The sequence below is a fragment of the Bombyx mandarina genome, chromosome 15 (assembly GCF_030267445.1).
Source record: "Bombyx mandarina strain Sakado chromosome 15, ASM3026744v2".
NCBI lineage: Eukaryota > Metazoa > Arthropoda > Insecta > Lepidoptera > Bombycidae > Bombyx > Bombyx mandarina.
In genome coordinates this window covers 11,484,370-11,504,281 of record NC_143221.1, presented here as the reverse complement: position 1 = coordinate 11,504,281, position 19,912 = coordinate 11,484,370, and the positions used below count along the sequence as shown (strand labels likewise).

General features: G+C 35.5%; 4 protein-coding genes across 30 annotated transcripts in view; 2 read left to right on the top strand and 2 right to left on the bottom strand.

Annotated features, from left to right (window-relative positions):
* The window catches only part of mtd (TLD domain-containing protein mustard), a 115,574-nt gene extending 111,684 nt beyond the window's left edge, over nucleotides 1-3,890 (top strand). For all 24 annotated transcript variants that reach the window (XM_089733282.1, XM_089733285.1, XM_089733281.1 and 21 more), the window contains 3 exons: nucleotides 735-927; nucleotides 1,012-1,117; nucleotides 2,186-3,890. In XM_089733282.1, coding sequence (XP_089589408.1) covers nucleotides 735-927; nucleotides 1,012-1,117; nucleotides 2,186-2,321 — 435 coding nt within the window. In that variant the 3' untranslated portion in view covers nucleotides 2,322-3,890. The remainder of the gene's footprint in view (nucleotides 1-734; nucleotides 928-1,011; nucleotides 1,118-2,185) is intronic.
* Nucleotides 3,878-7,103, bottom strand: LOC114250599 (uncharacterized). Of its 3 annotated transcripts, none has more exons than XM_028184545.2 (4): nucleotides 6,935-7,103; nucleotides 6,590-6,789; nucleotides 6,351-6,513; nucleotides 3,878-4,358 (listed from the first exon to the last, which is right to left on the bottom strand). In XM_028184545.2, exons 1-4 carry the CDS (start codon nucleotides 7,044-7,046, stop codon nucleotides 4,327-4,329), a joined length of 507 nt encoding a protein of 168 aa, XP_028040346.2. In that variant the 5' UTR covers nucleotides 7,047-7,103; the 3' UTR covers nucleotides 3,878-4,326. The 3 variants fall into 3 exon arrangements, with proteins under 3 accessions (XP_028040346.2, XP_089589416.1, XP_089589417.1); XM_089733290.1 differs by having other exon boundaries at nucleotides 6,438-6,513; XM_089733291.1 differs by having other exon boundaries at nucleotides 6,442-6,513.
* Nucleotides 7,104-9,922: 2,819 nt separating this feature from the next.
* LOC114250598 (prenylated Rab acceptor protein 1) lies at nucleotides 9,923-16,456 on the top strand. Of its 2 annotated transcripts, none has more exons than XM_028184543.2 (6): nucleotides 9,923-10,111; nucleotides 11,558-11,660; nucleotides 12,950-13,053; nucleotides 14,704-14,788; nucleotides 15,186-15,294; nucleotides 15,379-16,456. In XM_028184543.2, exons 1-6 carry the CDS (start codon nucleotides 10,041-10,043, stop codon nucleotides 15,480-15,482), a joined length of 576 nt encoding a protein of 191 aa, XP_028040344.2. In that variant the 5' UTR covers nucleotides 9,923-10,040; the 3' UTR covers nucleotides 15,483-16,456. The 2 variants fall into 2 exon arrangements, with proteins under 2 accessions (XP_028040344.2, XP_028040343.2); XM_028184542.2 differs by having other exon boundaries at nucleotides 9,923-10,132.
* A 100-nt stretch (nucleotides 16,457-16,556) lies between these two features.
* On the bottom strand, nucleotides 16,557-19,593 carry LOC114250597 (transcription factor E2F7). The gene is made up of 3 exons (XM_028184541.2): nucleotides 18,870-19,593; nucleotides 18,455-18,788; nucleotides 16,557-17,946 (listed from the first exon to the last, which is right to left on the bottom strand). The coding sequence occupies exons 1-3, from the start codon at nucleotides 19,055-19,057 to the stop codon at nucleotides 17,461-17,463; spliced, it is 1,008 nt and encodes a 335-aa protein (XP_028040342.1). The 5' UTR covers nucleotides 19,058-19,593; the 3' UTR covers nucleotides 16,557-17,460.
* Nucleotides 19,594-19,912: the final 319 nt, after the last annotated feature.

Genomic DNA, 19,912 nt, shown 5'->3' with positions numbered 1-19,912 from the left:
GGTTTACGGCAGAAATAAGTAAGATGGTGCTACATACAGTAGGCAGAGGCTTGGCTCTGCCCCTGGCATTGCTGAAGTCCATGGGCGACGGTAACCACTCTCTATCAGGTGGGCCGTATGCTCGTCTGCCTACAAGAGCAATAAAAAAAAACCTACCCGTGCGGGCTTACAATACGAGCGTTGAGCGTTTACAAATTTCACCAGCTCTCTAACTAGTAATGAATCTATACTAATATAAAATCTACAGTGGTTTTTACGGATGTTCCATTATAACTACTGAACCCTACATCCGATTGACTTGAAACTTGGTATCCATGCAGAAAATACATGTACTTAATGGATAGGCTAATATTTATATGAGTGTTGGACTCCCTAATGATAACGACAATAAATAATAATGTTAATTTTAAATGCCCAGCGAAGCCGGCGAGTACGGCTAGTACATTCTAATATTTCATTATCCGCATTTATGTTACGCTGATGCAGTCGATAGCCGTCTCCCGCGTTTCTACGAGGTCATTGAACTCTCGTGTCAGCTGATTTTCATTTGTGCGAATTCCAACCATATAAGTAAAATATCAATTCTCCATCGTGAATTTTAGTGTTGTATGTTTTATGTGTCGTCAGCGAAAACGCTTTCAAGACACCTTATTTAATTAAATACGTTAAAAAAAAATGTGGAAATTAGGTACCTACCTTTAATTTTGTAGTTAAAGTACCTTTTAATTTTCTAGGTGTTTGGGGCCATGACGTCGTGTGCTCTACATCCGTCTGAACATTTCTACGGTACTGGCGAATCGTTCCTCTATTCGTTTCAAAGGATTGAGGAAGACACGAGCCCGGGGGCTCACGGCCCGGTCCACGCCGACGACGCGAACAAAGAAACAGATTCAGATAATCAAAGCGACACCAAAAAGGAAGACAACGGTTCGTTGAACTCAATCCAATGCTGTTTTAAGGTTCATTATTAATTGAAAGATTTTAACGTTAATAATTTTTTGTTTGTTTCAGAACAATCGCAAACGGTCAAAACTAAATTCAAGTACTGGGGATGGACGGGAGACAACATGTATTTTATTCGTGGGAGCAACGACAATATATCGATCGGCGCTGGCGAGTAAGTACCATTGCAATTGATTGATTGTTCACCCATGTATGGAATTTACGGTAATACAATATGGATATATATCGCATATACGATGCTATAAAGTCATTTATGCAATTTTTGTTGACACTAAACTGAGTATGAGAAAATTCATTTTTAATAGTTATTAGTGAGATGACAGATGTTTGCTTTTACTGATGAAGTTTAAAGTTGTAGTTTGAATATTATCATTTTATTTCTATAGCCTAGCAGAACTATATAAGAATTACTTACTTATTTACTGGTGGTAGGACCATTTGTGAGTCCGCACGGGTAGGTACCACCACCCTTCTTATTTCTGCCGTGAAGCAGTAATGCGTTTCGGTTTGAATGGTGGGGCAGCCATTGTAACTATACTGAGTCCTTAGAACTTATATCTCAAGGTGGGTGGCGCATTTACGTTGTAGATGTCTATGGGCCTCAGTAACCACTTAATACCCGGTGGGCTGTGAGCTCGTCCACCCATCTAAGCAATAAAAAAAGAAAAAAATAATAATTATATAATAAGATTTTTCCAACATTTCTCATGAAAAATTACATAATTTGCATAAGTGAACGTTATCGCACCGCATGTGCGATATATTATCTATTCATATATATTTTGTTTGTTTGTGACGTGTCTATGTCTTAACAATTTAACTGATCAACATAAAATTTTGCATACGCGTTGTCAGCGGTACTGCATAATGACATGTCAATTATCTATACTAATATCATAAAGCTGAAGAGTTTGTTTGTTTGAACGCGCTAATCTCAGGAACTACTGGTCCGATTTGAAAAATTATTTCAGTGTCAGATAGCTCATTTATTGAGGAAGGCTATATATAGGCTATATAACATCACGCTAAGACCAATAGGACCAAGCGGAGCACCAATAAAGAATGTTTCAAAATCGGGGTATTTTTCCCTTTTGAGAGCTTACGCTATATGTAGATATACGCCAAAGTAACTATTTCACGCGGACGATCTCGCGGGCAAAAGCTAGTTATAAACAACCATGAGAAGGTAGCATAATTTTTATGGTATGGTTTTATTTTCCAGTGGAAAATTCGGTCTGTGGCTGGACGGAGACCTGTACCTGGGGCGCACGCAACGGTGCAAGACGTACGGTAACGAGCCGCTGACGACGCGAGAGGACTTCATCGTGAAGATCATGGAGTGCTGGACCTTCATCTGAGCGGCGCCGAGCCAGCCTCCGCCCGCGCCACCCCCGCGCATCTAATCTCGACACGAAACAAGCTTTACATTATCTTATGAACTTTGCTACGAAAATTTGACACTTTTACAAACCTGTCTATACGACTTTTCGATGCAGCTGAGTCAGAATTTTTGTAGTGACTACGCGTCCCTAGTCAAGCGTACTGAGCCCTGACCAATGTTTACGTGCTCGTCGAGTATCGATGCGTGTCCGGATACAAGCGCCGCACTGCGCAGGCGCGTTAATCCTAGTCAATTGTCGTTGAGTAAGTTGGAGAAGCGGCGCGCGCTCCCGCGGTCCGGTGATCTTTACGTGTCAATTCAATTAAATATTGTGCATTGTTGTTAAGTAACGTAAATAAAACGTATTTGTAACAAACAAACAAACAAAAAAAAAACGATTATTGTATGTTATGTAGAATTTTATGCATACATATATGTATTTAGTTAACGTTTATCGTTTAGTAGTCATCGGTGTGTCAGTATTGAAGGTGAACGTAATCCCGATGATTTTAGTTCGTTGCTGTGTATTTTCGTAAGAGGCTACTCTACTGGTGTCGGAGAATTTGCAATGTTTCAAGCTATTCTTGCCGAGCAGACGGGGGCCGAATGACTCATACCAAACTATGATTATCATTACTAGATTTCGTCGTAGATGTAACATTATTTAATTTATATGTAGTAGAAATAAAATGTATTATGTTATCGTGCCTGAATGTACTGAGTCATAATATTAAGTTAGTTTGCAATTAACTATTGTGTTATATGTACTGTGATTTGAATAATTAAATTCATTTAATGCCACCTTATTAGTTGATTTATATCTGCAATACGATAATGTGTTTTTTTTTTAATATTTCGATTATAATTTTATTTTAGACGATATAAATTTAAAGTTTTCAAATGTAATTTATCGAGGCAGAAATATAGATTGATTTCGATGTGGCGCTTCAATTTTGAAATAAGTAGCCGATATTAATATATAAAATGATTAGTAATGAAGTTTAAAATAGTTACTCTTAGAAAGCTTTATAAATGTAATCGTCATTGTGCTTAGTAATCGTTAGCATGATGTTTATTACTCAGATTAATCTGATATTCAACAATATTGTTTTATTGACGTAAAATGTATCTTAAGGCACTGCGAGCTACGCGCCTCCACTTAGATACGAACAGCAAGTCGCTTTAAATTAGTACCTATTCATGTGTCAATAAAGACCTCGCAAGATTATAACTTTCCAAACTACAATGTCTGATCCAAGGTGCAGGTCTCTCAGCAGTGTTGTCAGATGTTGCAAACATTCATGTATACATCAGGAACGTCATAGATAAAATTAGATTTAAATACTTTATCGGCATAATTATTGTTATGAAATTTATAATTAGACTTGTTGAGTAGCAGCGAAAATTTTATTTATTCCATTACATATTATGGTTTCCCTAATGCGGTCTCTGTAGACATTACTTTCTTGGTGATTTATTGTGTAATTCTAAGTTGTTTAATATATAAATCAAGCCATAATAATTAAAACTATATTCTTTTGAAAAATAAGTTGTGTTTTATTTAACATCATTAAAAGTAAAATTATTGTGACCATACTTCTTAGAAGGCACATTATAAACAGAAGTATATGTTACAGGTTTAGCTTCATCCTAATAATATCTTCTTCGTTGACTGCTGTACCCTCCTTGCTCTCTGGTATAATCATTGTAACCACGTCCAGAATCATCTCTGTTTTGATATCTTCCGCCCCTGTTACTGGGTCTTTCATACGGATGGCTACGCCTGCTGTGACGGCGATCGTTCCTTCTGGAATTTGGTACCCACCACGGATCTACGATCGGAGGAACGGAAGGCTCTGCATTAAATACTTTCATAAATTCTTCATCATTTTCTGTATATCTATCTTTTAACTCTTCTTCACATGTTTCTAGAAATTCTTTGTCAGCTTCAGATAAGGTTTCGGATGCCATTGCTTATTTATTTATTTAGGATATATTATTGTGGAATCAAGAACTGAAATACAAAAAACCAATATAAGATACTTAAAGGAAAGATGAGAAAATTAAATCCCAGTTTAGAAGGTGCACACTTTTATGAACAGAAAAAACACATGCTTTTTTACAGAAAGACAATCACAACAGTTGGTCGAGAAGCTTTTGTTGAGAGACCAATGAGGAAAGTTTGTAGCTTCATAGATTTTATTTTTTAATACTTAGGTGGGAGGACAAGCTCACAGCCCACCTGTTGTTAAGTGGTTACCGGAACCCAGACACCTACGACGTAAATGCCGCCCCCTACCTCGAGACATAAATTCTAAGTTCTCAGATTTTACAGTGCAAGGGCTGCCTCACCCTTCAAACCGAAACGCGTTACTGCTTCACGGTAGAGATAGGCAGGGCGGTGGTACCTACCCGTGCCGACTCAAAAGATGATCTAACACCAGTAAAAAGACCAGTAGACTTCTTATGAAAACTATCAGAATCTGTTCATAATTAATAGTTTTTATTACTATTGTTGAAGTATGTTGTTTTACTTTAGCACAGATCAGAAGACAACTGGTTTTATATAGTAACAAGTCTCAGTTGCTGCTGGTACAATGATAATTGTATGAAAGCCTTACCCAAGCAGAATATCTCTACATCTATTTGAATTCACAATATCTACAATTATTAACATAATACGGCATTTTAGTTGAAACAAAGATTCTACAGTTCATCATGAGCCAATCTATTTATAAAGCTCCTCGGAAATTCCATAGCTGGTCTCTTTGACAGAGGTGACCTATGTAAAACTGTGTTGAAGGCCCTCAACATATCACAATGGGAGCAATGTTTGTGCTGTATAAGGTTTCTGCCCACTACTAAATCATGTTTTTTTTTGTTGCCCTATAGGCAGACGAGCATACGGCCCACCTGATGGTGAGTGGTTACCGTCGCTCATGGACGTCAGCAATGCCAGGGGCAGAGCCAAGCCGCTGCCTATCGTTAAAATGTATATAAACAGATCAATATCTGAGAGACCATGACAGAAACCATATTGTCTGTACCTGATCAGATCCTCAAAATACCGAAGCAGTGCTTATAACTTATCTTGTAAAGCAAGAAAGCTATCATGATAGGTTTGTAGCTTGTGAAATCTTATCCTTTTGGGATAAAGTGGACATAAGTGGTCAATGCAGGGGTGAGTTTAAGAGTGCATTTATTTAGAGTCACTGTCATGTGCCTTTCCCATCCAGTCTAATTGGAGGAGAAGTTTTGACGAAAGTTTGGTCTTCTCTTTTGCACTATGGTTCAGTCTATCATTGAAATTTAAATGCCATCATAATTTAACAATAAGTGTTACTGGTCTTGTTTGCTCAACACCGATTTCTTTCTTTCAATATAAGTTTTGTAATTTTGGTTAATAATCAGCTTCACACAATATACTGACTGTCATGTTACATACTTTATATATGTAGTACATATATGGTATTATAGAAAAGACAATGTGAATGTTGCTGTTGATCTTGAGAATTGAGGTCAAAGAGGCAATTCTTTAAATGATTACTATTTTCTTCAAATCAAGTCAGTGTATATCATAACTAGAGTTATCCAATATGTGTATTATCATAAGCCAGGTTGATCATTTTTCAACCAAAAGCCTAAAGCTTAATGTACAAAAATGAACAGAAATTTCTTTTCTCGTCTACTTAATTGTTTGCTCATTGCTGAGCATCATGATGCGCACGTCTGTGACATTCTCTTGTAATCTGTAGCCACTTATATCAGTCAGTAGTACAGTGAAGTGTGTCACTCAGTTTCATACCCAGGAGCTTTAAGCACTGGGATCACTCCATGCTGCTCCATTTGATTACTCCAATGAAATGATATGATATTTTGATAGTATAAACCAAATAATTTCAAACAGACAAACAATCCTACATTTTAACATGCACATGGACAGCACATAATTTTACAAAACCACAAAAAATTAACCCACAAAGATTACAAAAAAATATATATTTACAAGTTTCACTGATTATGTTCGTCAGAATAAGAACAAAAAATGTATCTGTATCACTTATGTCTAAATCAATAGGCTTAAAAACCCAACCAACGTAGGTTCCGCATTCTGAACAAACACAAGGCTTCCACTGATAATCAGGAAACCAATTTTCACTGTCCTCCCACTGAAATTTATTAAATTTATATTTCAAGGAGATGCATTAGTTTAAAAAAATACAACTACAAAATAATAAAATTTACCTCCCCAACGCCAACACAACTTGAATGTGTAGTGGTTATAACAGGAAAATGAAAGAATTCACTTAGGAGTATTTGAATTAAGACATTTTCTGTATTAAACAACGTATCAAGAAATGACTGCTGTGAAGAAGGGCTCAACTTAGAAATGATATTCTGTGATGAAGCGAGATCAATACCGCAACCACGACATAATATTTTATCTGAAATATTAAGAGACATGTAATGTCTACTTATTAAGGGCTTAGTTTTAGTTGGTTTACCAAACACTACCGTAGTGGAGTAAATAATTCTTGAGGGCATTCATTTTGCAACGTGGTAAGCAAATAATATTACATTTAAACTAACCGTAATCATCAACAGTTTCGTTAGAGTAATTAGAAGAAATAACAGCCACAGCGTTTAATGAAGCTGTTATATTCAGAGATAGGTTAATTAATATAAATAAAATAGCAATCATCACTCTAAACTCATCTCTTTTTTTTATGGTAAGTGCAAATATATTAGTGTATAATCTATGGTAAGTGCATTTTTATTTATTTATTTAAGGCCAAGGGTTACCAGACCTTATAGACTAATAGTAAGTGCATTATGTATGGCTGACGCACAAACCGTGCAGGCCAAGAAATGGGAGAAAAAAAAAAAGTGCATTATGTATGCAGTGCTGCCAGATGACCGTGTCAATTTCCCCTCAACTTTTTTCGAAAAGCCCCCGAAAATTAGCTTTTTGAAGAAAAAAAAACCCCAAAACAGTTTTTACTTATTTCAAAGAAGAAATAAAAACCAAAAGGATTCTTTTATTTTTTAATCAAGCTCTCCCATAACTTCAACCATTTCTAAGCAATTATTACAATTATATTCACTTTCGTTATTATTATTTAAAGCATACGCGTTTTCGAAGATGAAGATATTTAACATGTCCGATGTGGGAACAAAATAGCATCTACTTGGCAGTGAAAATCGAATCCTGAGAACCGCTTCGGCAGTTTCTATTGGCTTTCGGTTGCGTAATTTGTCCTTTATAATATGGACTTGTGAATAGTATAGTAGACTATGGTGCTTCTAGGTACTTCAAGCACCGGTCACCGTTCTCGTCGAACCCGTCGCTTGCGACGAAGGGCTCGACGAGTAAATTAACTCTCAGACACAGCCCACTGAGTTTCTCGCCGGATCTTCTCAGTGGGTCGCGTTTCCGATCCGGTGGTAGATTCTGCGAAGCACGACTCTTGCTAGGGTTCGTGTTAGCAACGTCATCAGGTTTGAGCCCCGTGAGCTCACCTACTAAAGTTAGGGTTACGCTGACATAGCCTCTCAAGGCTCTCAGCTTAGGTAGGAAAAAAAAAAAAAAAAAGTAGACTATAATTATTCTAATAGTAATGGGAATTGTGTTTGTGGATGAATTATTGGTACTCAAAAAACCTCCGAAATTTCTCCCAACTTCCCCTCGAATGTCTCCCCAAAAAATCATTCCCCTCGAATCTCACTCTCGAGGTCGAAAAGCTCCCCGAATTTGCAGGGAATCCCCCCATCTGGCAGCTGTGTATCTATGGTCAATAGTAGTAGTAGTTTTATTTTTCCAAATGGAAAGGCGAAGGTATTATTACACCATACAGTCTAATTTTTTATATATTTTTTTTATGAAATATGATATTATGAAATCAAGCTGATTAATTTAATATGAAACATGGCATGGCATGGAATGAAATGGAATGAATTGAAATGAGATGAGATGATATGATATGGGATATTTTTATGAAAAATGATAATATGGAATGAAATGAAGATGATTAATTTGAGAAATTAATCAACTGGGATGACATTAAAAGAAATGAGATGAGATGATGTGCAATGAAATATAATATAATCTCAGTAAAATGGTGGTCATTTACTGAGATTTTTTCAATGGACTTTTTGGAGGATCCCGAGAAGTTACTTCCAGCGGCTTTGTTTCATTTTCCCACATTTGTGCACTTTCATAGATATTAAACAGTTAATAAACCACCGTTATAACACATTTAAACCTGAAGAAACATTAAATAGACAAAATAAAACAAATCACACAACTTCACTCCTCGCGTTCCCGCCAAAAAGTCCCTAGATTCTATATATCAAGTATTCTATGTACAAAAATAGATGATACAGTTAAACCATAGAGGAATCACTTGGTTGATAAGTATTAAACGTAATGTCGGTTTCAGTTAAACAACGCAATTAATAAGCATTTTTTTTAACGTGAAATAACAATATATTACATGCTTTAGTTTTTATGCGTTTTTGTCTCTTTATCACATTTTTTACTGACTCGGTGGTGCAGTAGACGGCGCTCCTGACTGTTGCTCTGAGGGCCGTCCGTTCTATTCCTACATCGTGTAAGCATTCGTGTAATGAAAAGGTTTATTTGCTTTGGATGGGTGCGTATTATATATATGTATAATATATATTTAATATATATAATATTATATTTAAGTTAGTTTCTGGTATCCACAACACAGGAAATCCTGATTTGAGGCCGGATAGGCAGCACCCTCGGGAATTCTATCCATACCACCGCGGAAATATTATGTCTTGGAAGAGAATTCGTATTAATAAAATGCTGCTGCTGAAAATACCGTAACCTGATACTAATAGTATACATCCATTGACTATAATTGAGCCAAGAATTTATGGGACAATACCACATGCAGTGCTAGTGATATCCAACTAGCTGCAGAGGCACGACGATCCTTGACTGACCTGTGCAATCACCACAGCTAAATCCTACGGAGGACATGTTCTAAAGATGTGATTTAAAGCCTTTTCCTGCATACGTTGCGAACGTTGCGATCTTAGCAGGATTTAGGGAGTATCCTGCAGCAAGATTCTGATTCAAAGCATGAAAAACTGATGTGAGATGACTGTTAACATAAGGGTAGTTTTAATGACAACTGATTTTCCGCATAATTGTGAAAACGCCTAAATAAGAATGTCTTTAAGCTTGATTTTTTTATCTTTCTCAAGCAGGGATATCTGGATTTTTTACTACGTGGTTTATGCTATTTCATATCAAAATAAAGTTGCCTGGATATTTCTTCCTTGTATTATTTTTATCTAGAGAACTAAATAGTTTTTTTAGAGGATCACAAGGAAATCAATTTAAAAAAATACGTAATATCAAAAACTCCTCGGGCTAATAAGAATGTTCAATCAGTTTCAATGATTTCTACGTTTTTATTTTACTTAAGAGAGCACTTTTTATTACTTTTTGCACGAAAAGACTACTTTCCCTCCAATAAAAACAGTTTGGCTGAATGGGCGCATCTCGCTTACTTGTATGTGTAGATAAAAAAAATCGAATGCCAAGTTTTTATTTTGCAAAATAAAAATTAAACAGCACATACAACCAAAATAAATTAATAAATAGTGTACCTACTAAATAATACTTATATACTGTACACAAAATTAGAAAATCCCTAAAATGTCTGAAAATGTAAAGATTGATCTGTCAGGTGAAATAAACGCGACAACAGAAAAGAAAGGTTTCCAAAAGTATGTGAATGATGCAGAATTGTAAGTTTTATCAGTAATGAAATGTTACGTGGTGTGAAATCGTCATATTTTCATTTTAGAAGTGTTTTATGCTCTTACAAATTTATGGCTTTTAGTTGAAACAGTGGGTATTACAGCAAAACATGCTAGTAAATTATATTTTTTAGAATACTATTATTAACGTGTCAGCAGACTTCTAATCTATTAGATGTTTTTGGTTTCGATGGTTCAAATGGTTCCGAGATACCCTTTATTTCAATACCACCATCAATATCAGTTCACTGCTTGTTAGAGAAACTATTCTAATATGACTCTTAGTGCATATTGCGAGCCTTCATAGACTATAGTTAGAATGCACCAGTCCTTATTCAATCTCATTTAAACTTGGACCACAAGTCTCATTGTACCTTGTGTTGACATTTTGATCCCAATGATAAGTCATTAAGAAATTACCTAATATTAAAGTATAATGGGACTCATATTTTTTTATGTAGATTTTATCATGCTTAAGTATCAATAGTAGATAATATGATAAATTGTAGTTACATTTCATGCTAAGATATTCTATGTTTTATGTTTGAATTGTGCTTACATTTACCAGAATTGTTGAGTAAACATTTGTAGCATTTTATTGTTCAGAGAACCTGAAATTGATGTTTACACTAAGCAATTGCTTTTTTATTAGTGGTAAATAAAATATAAATGTTGAATTTGATTTTTTATTATTATCTTACAACATCATTGGACATATATCACTTTCCAAAGTGTGAGAATGTTTTTAGGCTTTCATAAATATTGCATATACAGACTCACCTGCTGTTAAGTGGTGCATTATGAGACATGAGGTCTAATCTGTATAGTGTAACAGCTGTCCCACACTCAAACTGGAATGCCTTACTGCTTTACAGCAAAAATAGAATGGGTGATGGTTCTTAGCCATGCAAATCAAAAACACTACATCCAATAATTAATAGTTACATTTAAGTTACAGTATTAATAGATGATTCCTTAATTGTGAAAGTCACCTGTGAACATTCTATGAGAAAAATTAGTATCTGTTGTGGGATTTGAACATTGGCATAATTGCATCTCTTAATGTGAATGGCTGAGACTCTTGTCCACTAGGCAGTGACGACTTAGTTGGTTAATGACTCATTTGCTGTATATGAGGGGCAAATGCTAAATTATATGTTTTTGTATATATTTACTTACAAACTACTGAATCTGTTAATGTATGTCATATATTAATGAGACAAACGTCTTTACATATCATTCAAACATGCTTGTCATTCAAAAAGACAACTATGTTATTTAATTAAATTAAAAGTTATGCATCTATTCATGATATTTCTCTAGTGAAAAGAAGAATAGGTTCCTTTACAAATGCACTTAAAGATATGTATCTCAAAAATTATCTCAGTGACAAAGGTAAAATTGTAATTGTAGGTTGTTGCAGCATGTACGTAGTGGTGCGGCTCCTGCATTGTTGATGGGAGTTTTATCTTCACGCAGGCCATGGACACAATTTGTTGCCACTGACAACTTTAAGGTTATCTCAACTTTTATGAATTAATTTATTAATTATGGTTACTTTCGCAACAACTTTTTCATAATAATAAAAAAAATAGTAGACAATCATTGCTGGAAACAGACTTCACCCAGTCTACTGTGTGGCCAACTTCAAGGAACATCTAGCTGCAACCCTCAAAATTTCCAGAGCTACATATTATAGCACATATAACTGTAGACATTTGAATACCATAATCATAATGTGGAAATTTTAAATCTGCTAAGGTTAAACTCCTCAGAAGAGTGATAGGGACCTCAAAGTGGTAACAATAAATATTTAGTAAATAAAGCCAATACGCAGATGCATCATAACATTGAACCTAGTCTTAGTATGGTCGCTAAGCTGTGTAAAATATTCTTGTATGTATATTATAATTTTCACATGGTACTTATCATACTATGTGAATAGTATCACAATGACTACTAATATTTCATAGCTTAAAGCAGCCATCCCTTTTATATTGACAAATATAAGTGGTCACTCTCACTGCCCTGGTTTGAAGTTACTAGAGAGCAGAGACATCACAACCTGAATGCCATGCACTTGAACACAGAATACTGCTTTACTGTTCTTGTGGTGGAAAATATTTTCATCACCTCCCCAGGACAAAGTATGTCATCATCATCAGCATCTTAGGCCTTACAGCCCAGGGTGGGCCTTAGCCTGGTGCAGTATGTCTCCCCAAACTGCTCTGTTCAAGGCTTTCTCCTTTCACTTCCTGACACCGACAACTTTGAGGTCCGGGCTCTACGCTATCTAACCATCGGAGTTTGGGCCTGCCACCACTTCTGTGGTAGTTTGCCATATAGTAGTTCTCTTGGCATTCTGGTGTCCTCCATTCGAACTACACGTCCTGCCCATCGTAGGCGTCCAATTTTTATAGTTTTTATGATATTAGGATTCTTGTAAATATCATACAACTTGTGGTTATAACACCGAATATCCGTCTTAGGATTTTACGCTCGAACGCAAGCAAACGGTTCTCATCCTTTTTGCTGAGTACCCATGTCTCTGAGCCATAAATAAGAATGGGTCTCAGTAGGCTTTTATACAGAAGAATTTTGATATTTCGTGACAGAATTTTGGAACAAATATTAAAGCAGGCCGAAGTATCTATTCGCCGACAATATTCTTTTAACTATTTCTGCTGTTATGTCATTATTATTTGTTATCAGAGAACCAAGATATACAAATTCATTCACAGATCCGGACAAAGTATGTGGTCTCCCATAATATAGTTCAAACCATTTATGAAATACATTTTTCAGGTACCAGTGTCTATACCAAGATTGTCTCGAAGATTCTACCGTAACATAGAATATTTTCAAGCTAATTACCTAATTGTATTTCTGGGACTGTTTGCCTATTGCCTGTAAGTAGTTCTAGTATTCTTCTAAAGATCTTTTTTTATTATAATTGAAGACATTTTTGGACCTCAGTATAAATGATTACCTTTTTTTTGCCCTACCTAAGCTGATGGCCTTAGAGACCATTTCAGCGTAACCTTAACTAGTAGGTGAGCTCACGGGTCTCAAACCTGACGTCGTTAACACTAACCCTAGCAAGAGTAGTGCTTTGCAGAATCAACCACCGGATCGGAAATGCGACCCACTGAGAAGATTTGGCGAGAAACTCAGTGAACTGTTTTTTTTTTATATTGGTTAGATGGGTGGACGAGCTCACAGCCCATCCGGTGTTAAGTGGTTACTGGAACCCATATTGTTGGATGGCGCATTTATCCACAACGTAAATGCGCCATCCACCTTGAGATATAAGTTCTAAGGTTTCAGTATAGTTACAACGGCTGCCTCACCCTTCAAACCGAAATGCATTATTGCACGGCAGAAATAGTCGGGGTGGTGCGGACCCACAAGAGATCTTACCACCAGTGATTACGCAAATTATAATTTTGCGCGTTTAATTTTTACTACACGATGTTATTCCTTCACCATGGAAGTTAATCGTGAACATTTGTTAAGTACGTATTTCATTTAAAAAATTGGTACCCGTTTGCGGGATTCGAACACCGGTGCATCATCATCATCATCATCATCATCATCAGCCTTTATCTGCCCACTGCTGGACATAGGCCTTCCTCAATGCTTTCCACATAATGCGGTCCTCCGCCTTCCGCATCCAACTACTTCCCGCCGTGCGCACTAAGTCATCAGTCCACCTGGTTGGAGGACGCCCCACGCTCCTTGTCCCCATCCGTGGCCTCCATTCGAGGACTTTCCTCCCCCACCTGGCATCGCTGGCTCGACAGATGTGACCGGCCCATTGCCACTTCAGCCTGCTAGCTTTGAGAGCTATGTCGTCGACTTTGGTTCTCCGTCGAATTTCTTCGTTCCGGATTTTGTCCCTTAGAGAAATACCTAGCATAGCTCTCTCCATCGCCCGCTGTGCGACTCTTAACTCTTATAGCAAGATACGAATGCACCGGACGTCTTATCCTTCAGGCCACGACGACTTCAAAATGTTGCTGTATTCTTATTGCCGAGGCCTTCGTTGTAAGCGACAGATTCGACGAGAATGATGACCGGTGCTTGGGGTACCGAAAAGCTCTGTTAGTGGATCGGGAGGATCCGAAATGACGTGTTTTGGGCGACGTCGACTGTTTACCATTCGATCCCCAGGCTCGGGAATGTAGTTTCCGGCGGCTACAATAAGAGGGTTCTCGTTTCGTGCCGCTTTCTCGAAATGGCGCACTGATGCCGACTGTAGATGCTTACTGATGGACTCTAGGTCCATATCGCCATGGAGGTTCAGGTTTCGGATTTCGGGCTCCGGCGGCAATCCTGCAAAAATGGGATTGTATTATTTGAAGGGCTTTCAAGTTTGTGAGGGCCGCGTGAGTGAACACTACACTTGCATAGGTCATGACCGGGCGTAAGCATGTTTTGTAGAGTGTCACCTTATTTCTAAAGAACGATTTACTTCGCCTTCAAATCATCGGATAGAAATGATTACTGTCATGAAAATTGAGAAATATAACATAGTTTATATTTTAATATATTTTCAGCATAACATCACCACTGTTGCTGATCACTATGGTGGCCAGTTTCTTTGGATATAGAAAATTAACTTCAGGGCCGAATACTTGGAAGGTAAAAATTGTTGTTTAAAACTGTTTTTATCACAAAGGGTCTACAGTAAAACTGTCATTGTGAAAAATTTATAATAATATTTTATTTAAAAGTTTAGTTTAGTTTTTTATACTTAATGGGGGTAGGTAGTTGAAGTTGAATGTACAGTCTATTCAAAAATATATAAAAAAACACGAGATAGTAATAATGGTGAGAATAAAGTTCAGCTCTGCTGTATCTTAAAAATTTTCAATTGTAAGAGTTTAATTTTTTTCAGCCAAAGGTAAGAAGAATGGTTTGTAAAAACTTATCAGTGGATTTCTTTCTTAACTATACTCCTGATATTTATTGTTTCTCAGTTTATGGAACGAAATATATTTTCCAGTTTCTAGTCTTTCTTTTTCTTACGACTTCCTAGATTGGTGGTTGGGAGTTAACGAAAACACAGCAGTATGTTATAGCTGCTGCCGGATCCATGGCACTCTGTTGGCTTGCTGGAGCTGGAGCCGTTTTATTCTGGGTTTTAGGTATGTAAACATCCGTTTTTATATGTCCATTTCATTCATTCTAAATTAAATTTTTCTATTAACATTAAACTACTTTGTCAATAGGTGCAACGGTAACCGTAGTTGCCCTTCATGCAAGCTTCTTCGATGCAGAGGCACTACCTAATCTTGAAGACCCGGAGCAGTTTCCGATGATTGAGCAAGTGTGACAGAGCTATCTTCCTTTATTCCTTCCGCCGCCTGGCCGGTTCTCTCCTCACCACCGTATAACTGAGCTTAATAACTAAACATGATTAAATGTAACGGTATTTAGGTACTGATGGTAGGGTGTATTACCGGTGCTAGGGCGCATTTCTAAGCCACGCACAAGTAAGTGCCACCATACTGCCTATTTCTGCCCCGAATCAGTCCTTAGTTCCGGTTTTAAGGGTAGGACATCGACCTCATGTTGCAAGGTGGGTGACGGTGTTCACTTTGTGACTTCTATAGGCTTCACTATACACCAGAAGGGCCGTAAGCTCGTTTACCCATGTAATGAATAAAATAAATAGTGTGTATGTATAAAATATTTATTAATACTTTTTTGTTTGTTAATTAATTATTAAAAAGGTGTTTTCGAATTTATTTTAAACTTTTAATTCATTCAAGTAATCAATATATTAATTATCGAAAAATTACCATATTATAGATAAGCATATTTACTACATATTGCCTGTGTATTGTAAAAAATAAAACTAAATTACTAAATAGTGTTTCTTCATCAAAGATAAATAAAACATTAGTCTACATGATATACAGAGGCTTACATTGTTAACATTATAAAGTTGAAGATTAACAGTATAAATAAATAATATTTATTAAATAATAAATGATATTTATTTACATGTAAAAATAAGGGTTGTCAGCTTAACCCAGCAGTGTTGCTTATTACAGCTATATGACGCTAAGCATAAGTGTATTATCTATGCGCTATGCAGTACTGGTTAGTTTCGACTGTCCTAGTCTGGCGAAGTTATTAGACAATGCTGACAGCCTATTAGCAATCATACAGAACGTACCAGCCTATAGAAAATGATTTTGTAGAATTAATAAATGAAAACCAAATATAAATAACATTTTTATTCATATATTAGAGGAATTTATTGTACTTTATCTTAAAGATTTAAATAAATAAACGTTCTAACATCCCCTTTTATTTAAAACCCGTTGTTTTGGCTATTAGCACGATTGAGCAGACGTCCGCTGAACTGTCTCTTCATTTATTCAAAGTAAAGAAAACAGCATTTCTATATAAGTTTTTTATTTAATAGAAGTCTGGCTAAAAAAAGTCAAAATAAGCAACTTCACAATAAATGAAAGTGTCATTTGACACTAATTTATTTTATAACTAATAAGTTAAAACCATTTATGTTAAAAATAAAAATATTTTTTTTGTCCCAAAGGGTTAGTATATTTTCAATCAGTCCCAGGGGCAGATAGAAAGTAGTTAAAGTATTTGATAAATAGTACAGCATTTAAAATCGACAGTCTAAACTCTCACATAAATATACTAACTTGTTTTAAATTTATGTATCTATATAAATATATTTCTGTTAAGTTTTATGATTTCTTTCCTGATCATTTCGTCATAGGCAATAATTTAAATAAACCCTTAATTAAAAAAAATAATTATAATTTAATATCTCTCATTCTTTAATCTTTTGTGATAGTATAGTAATGCAATAGCTATAATTCCAATTTGATTTTACATTTTTATGTCATTAAAAATATATTGCTGTCGTTGTAAAATAATCTTGTGATCATTACTATACCCATAGTGTTGATCGTAAATTTAAATAAACATATAATTTTACATAAATTATGCCATCATTCTATTATATTGGTCAATTTTATACATAAGCATAATACATAATTACAGTTTTACTTTCTACATATGCAACGACTATTGCACCATTTTGTCTGTGACAAGATATACCTATTTCATAAAACAAGTGAATAAAATTTCAATATAGGAACATGTTAAATTCTTATTCTTTTCATAATATATAATTATCCCCTTGGAAGACAATATGTATAGCACAACAGCATTCAAATATAAGGCACAGGGGACACTTTCTTAAATTTAAAAAATTGGCAACCTTCTCTTTAACACATTTAGAAAAATCTTGGTTTTCAGTAAATTAATAATCACAAAACAGCTCCATTGTTAATTCTAGTCAGTTCCATGTCAGCTACGAGCAGGATTTCATCCCATTTGTGTGACGGAGTGTGAGGTGGGGTTGTGATACCAAGTTTCATTTCTTTGGTCGAACTTGGAGTAGTGAACTCTAATTTCCGTTTAGATTTTCCTGCAAATACTTGCAATGTCGGTGTCTTAGACTGGCTTTCCAATACAGTTACAGGGGTAATAGGGGATGGGGTTGTTAACATTGTTTTTTCACATTTTTTCATTTTGCAAGGCCCCACATATTTAAATACAGGTTTCTTTAATATTAAATTTCCGGATACTTTTTCTATAAGACCAATGGATATCAATACATTGGCAATATCATACAATCTCCTCACTTTAGACTTATGTTGCCGATCCTGTTGTTCCAGGGAGAGATTTGTCTTGTTCTTGTTAGATGTGTCAATAAGTACCCTCACAGCCATTTCTAAATTGATTAATGTATTCTGAAATTAAAATAAAAGTTATTACTATTCAATAATATATTCAGTAAATGGAATTAAAAGCTTAATTAAGCACACATGTTGAGTAACATTAGTCCAATAATGTGTATATATTTTATATACTATATAGGATATATATTATATAGTCCTTTTGATGAAAAGGAACAGAATAAGTACCATCACTAATATCATCATCATCATCTTCAGCCCTGATACCCACTACTGGGCATAAGCCTCCCCATTTTTGCCAATATTTCTGATTGCTCACCATTCACATTACTGAACTAAACTCATATGTTTGTATAGTGAATTTTACTGGTGATATAGGGTATTTTGTAAGACCACACATAATGTATTATATCAATATACACAGTATTTAGTATTTATATTATAATAAGTCAATATATAACAAGTAGATGTGGTATCATTAGTTGTAAGCTTTTTCTTTTTTAACTGTCTACATCCGTGTGCAGCAAAAAAACAATTAGAATTCACTGAATAGAATACTTACTAGAGGTTCTACTAAGAACAACATTAGGAATCTTTGAGCCAGGACCCCTAATGTTTTATGTCTAGGCGCTGGAGGCTTTGGTGCTTTACCTCTGAGGGCCTCCGACAGTCTCATGCTCTCCCCTTGTTTTTTTAACATTTTCAAGAAGGAATTTAATCTTGATCCCCCATGCCACAAATATGTATTCTTCCTTTTATGAACAGCACATTGCATGGCTTCTAAGATGTTAATGATGTCGTATATACGTCGCTTTTCGACACCTAACCTGGCTGCAGTACTGTCCAACTGAATTTCCACCGTTCCATTACCTTTGAGTGGATAGAGCTGTAAGAATCTTAAAACAAAAAATACATATTTTAAATTTTCATTAATATAGTACTATTTAGGATTTATTTTCTATGTCAAAAAGGCTTACCTGTCACACAATATTTGAAGTGATTTCTCTTTGCGTTGCACAGCACTGGGCGGCGGTGTAGGATATTGTAACGCGACATTTGTTAATAATTTGAGATTTGCTGTCGGCGATACATAACTCGATGAATTCGTAACTTCAGTGAGCACAAAACGCTTTGGGGTACAAGTGATGTTATCATCTTCATACATCGTGTGATAACATTATGCATAAATCCACAGCTATGAAATATTCGCGTACTTTTTGACAGACACAACGAAAACTAGAAGGCTAGTGACATCGGAGTAGCTATATTTAAGTTTGATCTTTAGAACTTGTCTTCATTATTATTTCAGGAAAAAATGTAAATGTAAATTTTGCGACCATGTAACCTCACATAAACAACTTAATACAACTTTGACAGAAGAATTTGCGCGCGAGGCTCGAACTGGAATAGTAATGTACCAAGCTGTAAATCTGAAAATTCTTTTTTAAATCTAGCAATCATGTATAATATATGTCTAGCAATAATAACTGAAACCAATCGACTAAAAGAGGATCACGCGTGTTCACTTCACATCAAAATTCATTATTTTATCATAACCAAGAGTCGACCAATAATAATAAGCGGAAGTCTCAAATTTTTTTTTTAACTTATTAAGTTCACAATCTACTATTTATTTTTTGAAATTAAGTTTGAGATATTTAGATTTTATATGTTTTTGTACACTGAATACAACTTTGTAACCCCCTAAATCATTACTAATACCAATAATTTTTAATACCAATGGGGTTGGCCGGTTAAAGCTTTTCTCAGATGTCGCCAGCGTAGCTTGTTCCCTTGTCACAGAGAGCCGCCATTTTGTGTGTTTTGTGTTCGTGATATTTCGGCATTTTGTGACTTTGATACGGTTCTTATTACTTTCTAAGTAGTGCTAAATAGTTTTACAACATGTATTCCAACTGGATAGTTAAAGAATTAAAGGAGGAGTTGAGAAAACGTGTTGCATCTTTACGAAGAAAAAAAGTGGATTTTGTCGAAAGGTACAATGTTGATGTTTTATTTT

What these genes read in the sequence shown, in the direction of transcription:
- LOC114250598 (XM_028184542.2), top strand. Translation starts at nt 10,041, where the DNA reads ATGTCTGAAAATGTAAAGATTGATCTGTCAGGTGAAATAAACGCGACA. An exon ending in GGACTGTTTGCCTATTGCCT is followed by an intron (nt 13,054 to 14,703) that starts GTAAGTAGTTCT and finishes ATATATTTTCAG; the next exon opens with CATAACATCACCACTGTTGC. An exon ending in CGTTTTATTCTGGGTTTTAG is followed by an intron (nt 15,295 to 15,378) that starts GTATGTAAACAT and finishes CTTTGTCAATAG; the next exon opens with GTGCAACGGTAACCGTAGTT.
- LOC114250597 (XM_028184541.2), bottom strand. Translation starts at nt 19,057, where the DNA reads ATGTATGAAGATGATAACATCACTTGTACCCCAAAGCGTTTTGTGCTC. An exon ending in CTTCAAATATTGTGTGACAG is followed by an intron (nt 18,789 to 18,869) that starts GTAAGCCTTTTT and finishes TTTTGTTTTAAG; the next exon opens with ATTCTTACAGCTCTATCCAC. An exon ending in TGTTCTTAGTAGAACCTCTA is followed by an intron (nt 17,947 to 18,454) that starts GTAAGTATTCTA and finishes TTTTAATTTCAG; the next exon opens with AATACATTAATCAATTTAGA.
- LOC114250599 (XM_028184545.2), bottom strand. Translation starts at nt 7,046, where the DNA reads ATGATTGCTATTTTATTTATATTAATTAACCTATCTCTGAATATAACA. An exon ending in GTTGTGTTGGCGTTGGGGAG is followed by an intron (nt 6,514 to 6,589) that starts GTAAATTTTATT and finishes AATAAATTTCAG; the next exon opens with TGGGAGGACAGTGAAAATTG. An exon ending in GAACATAATCAGTGAAACTT is followed by an intron (nt 4,359 to 6,350) that starts GTAAATATATAT and finishes TTTGTATTTCAG; the next exon opens with TTCTTGATTCCACAATAATA.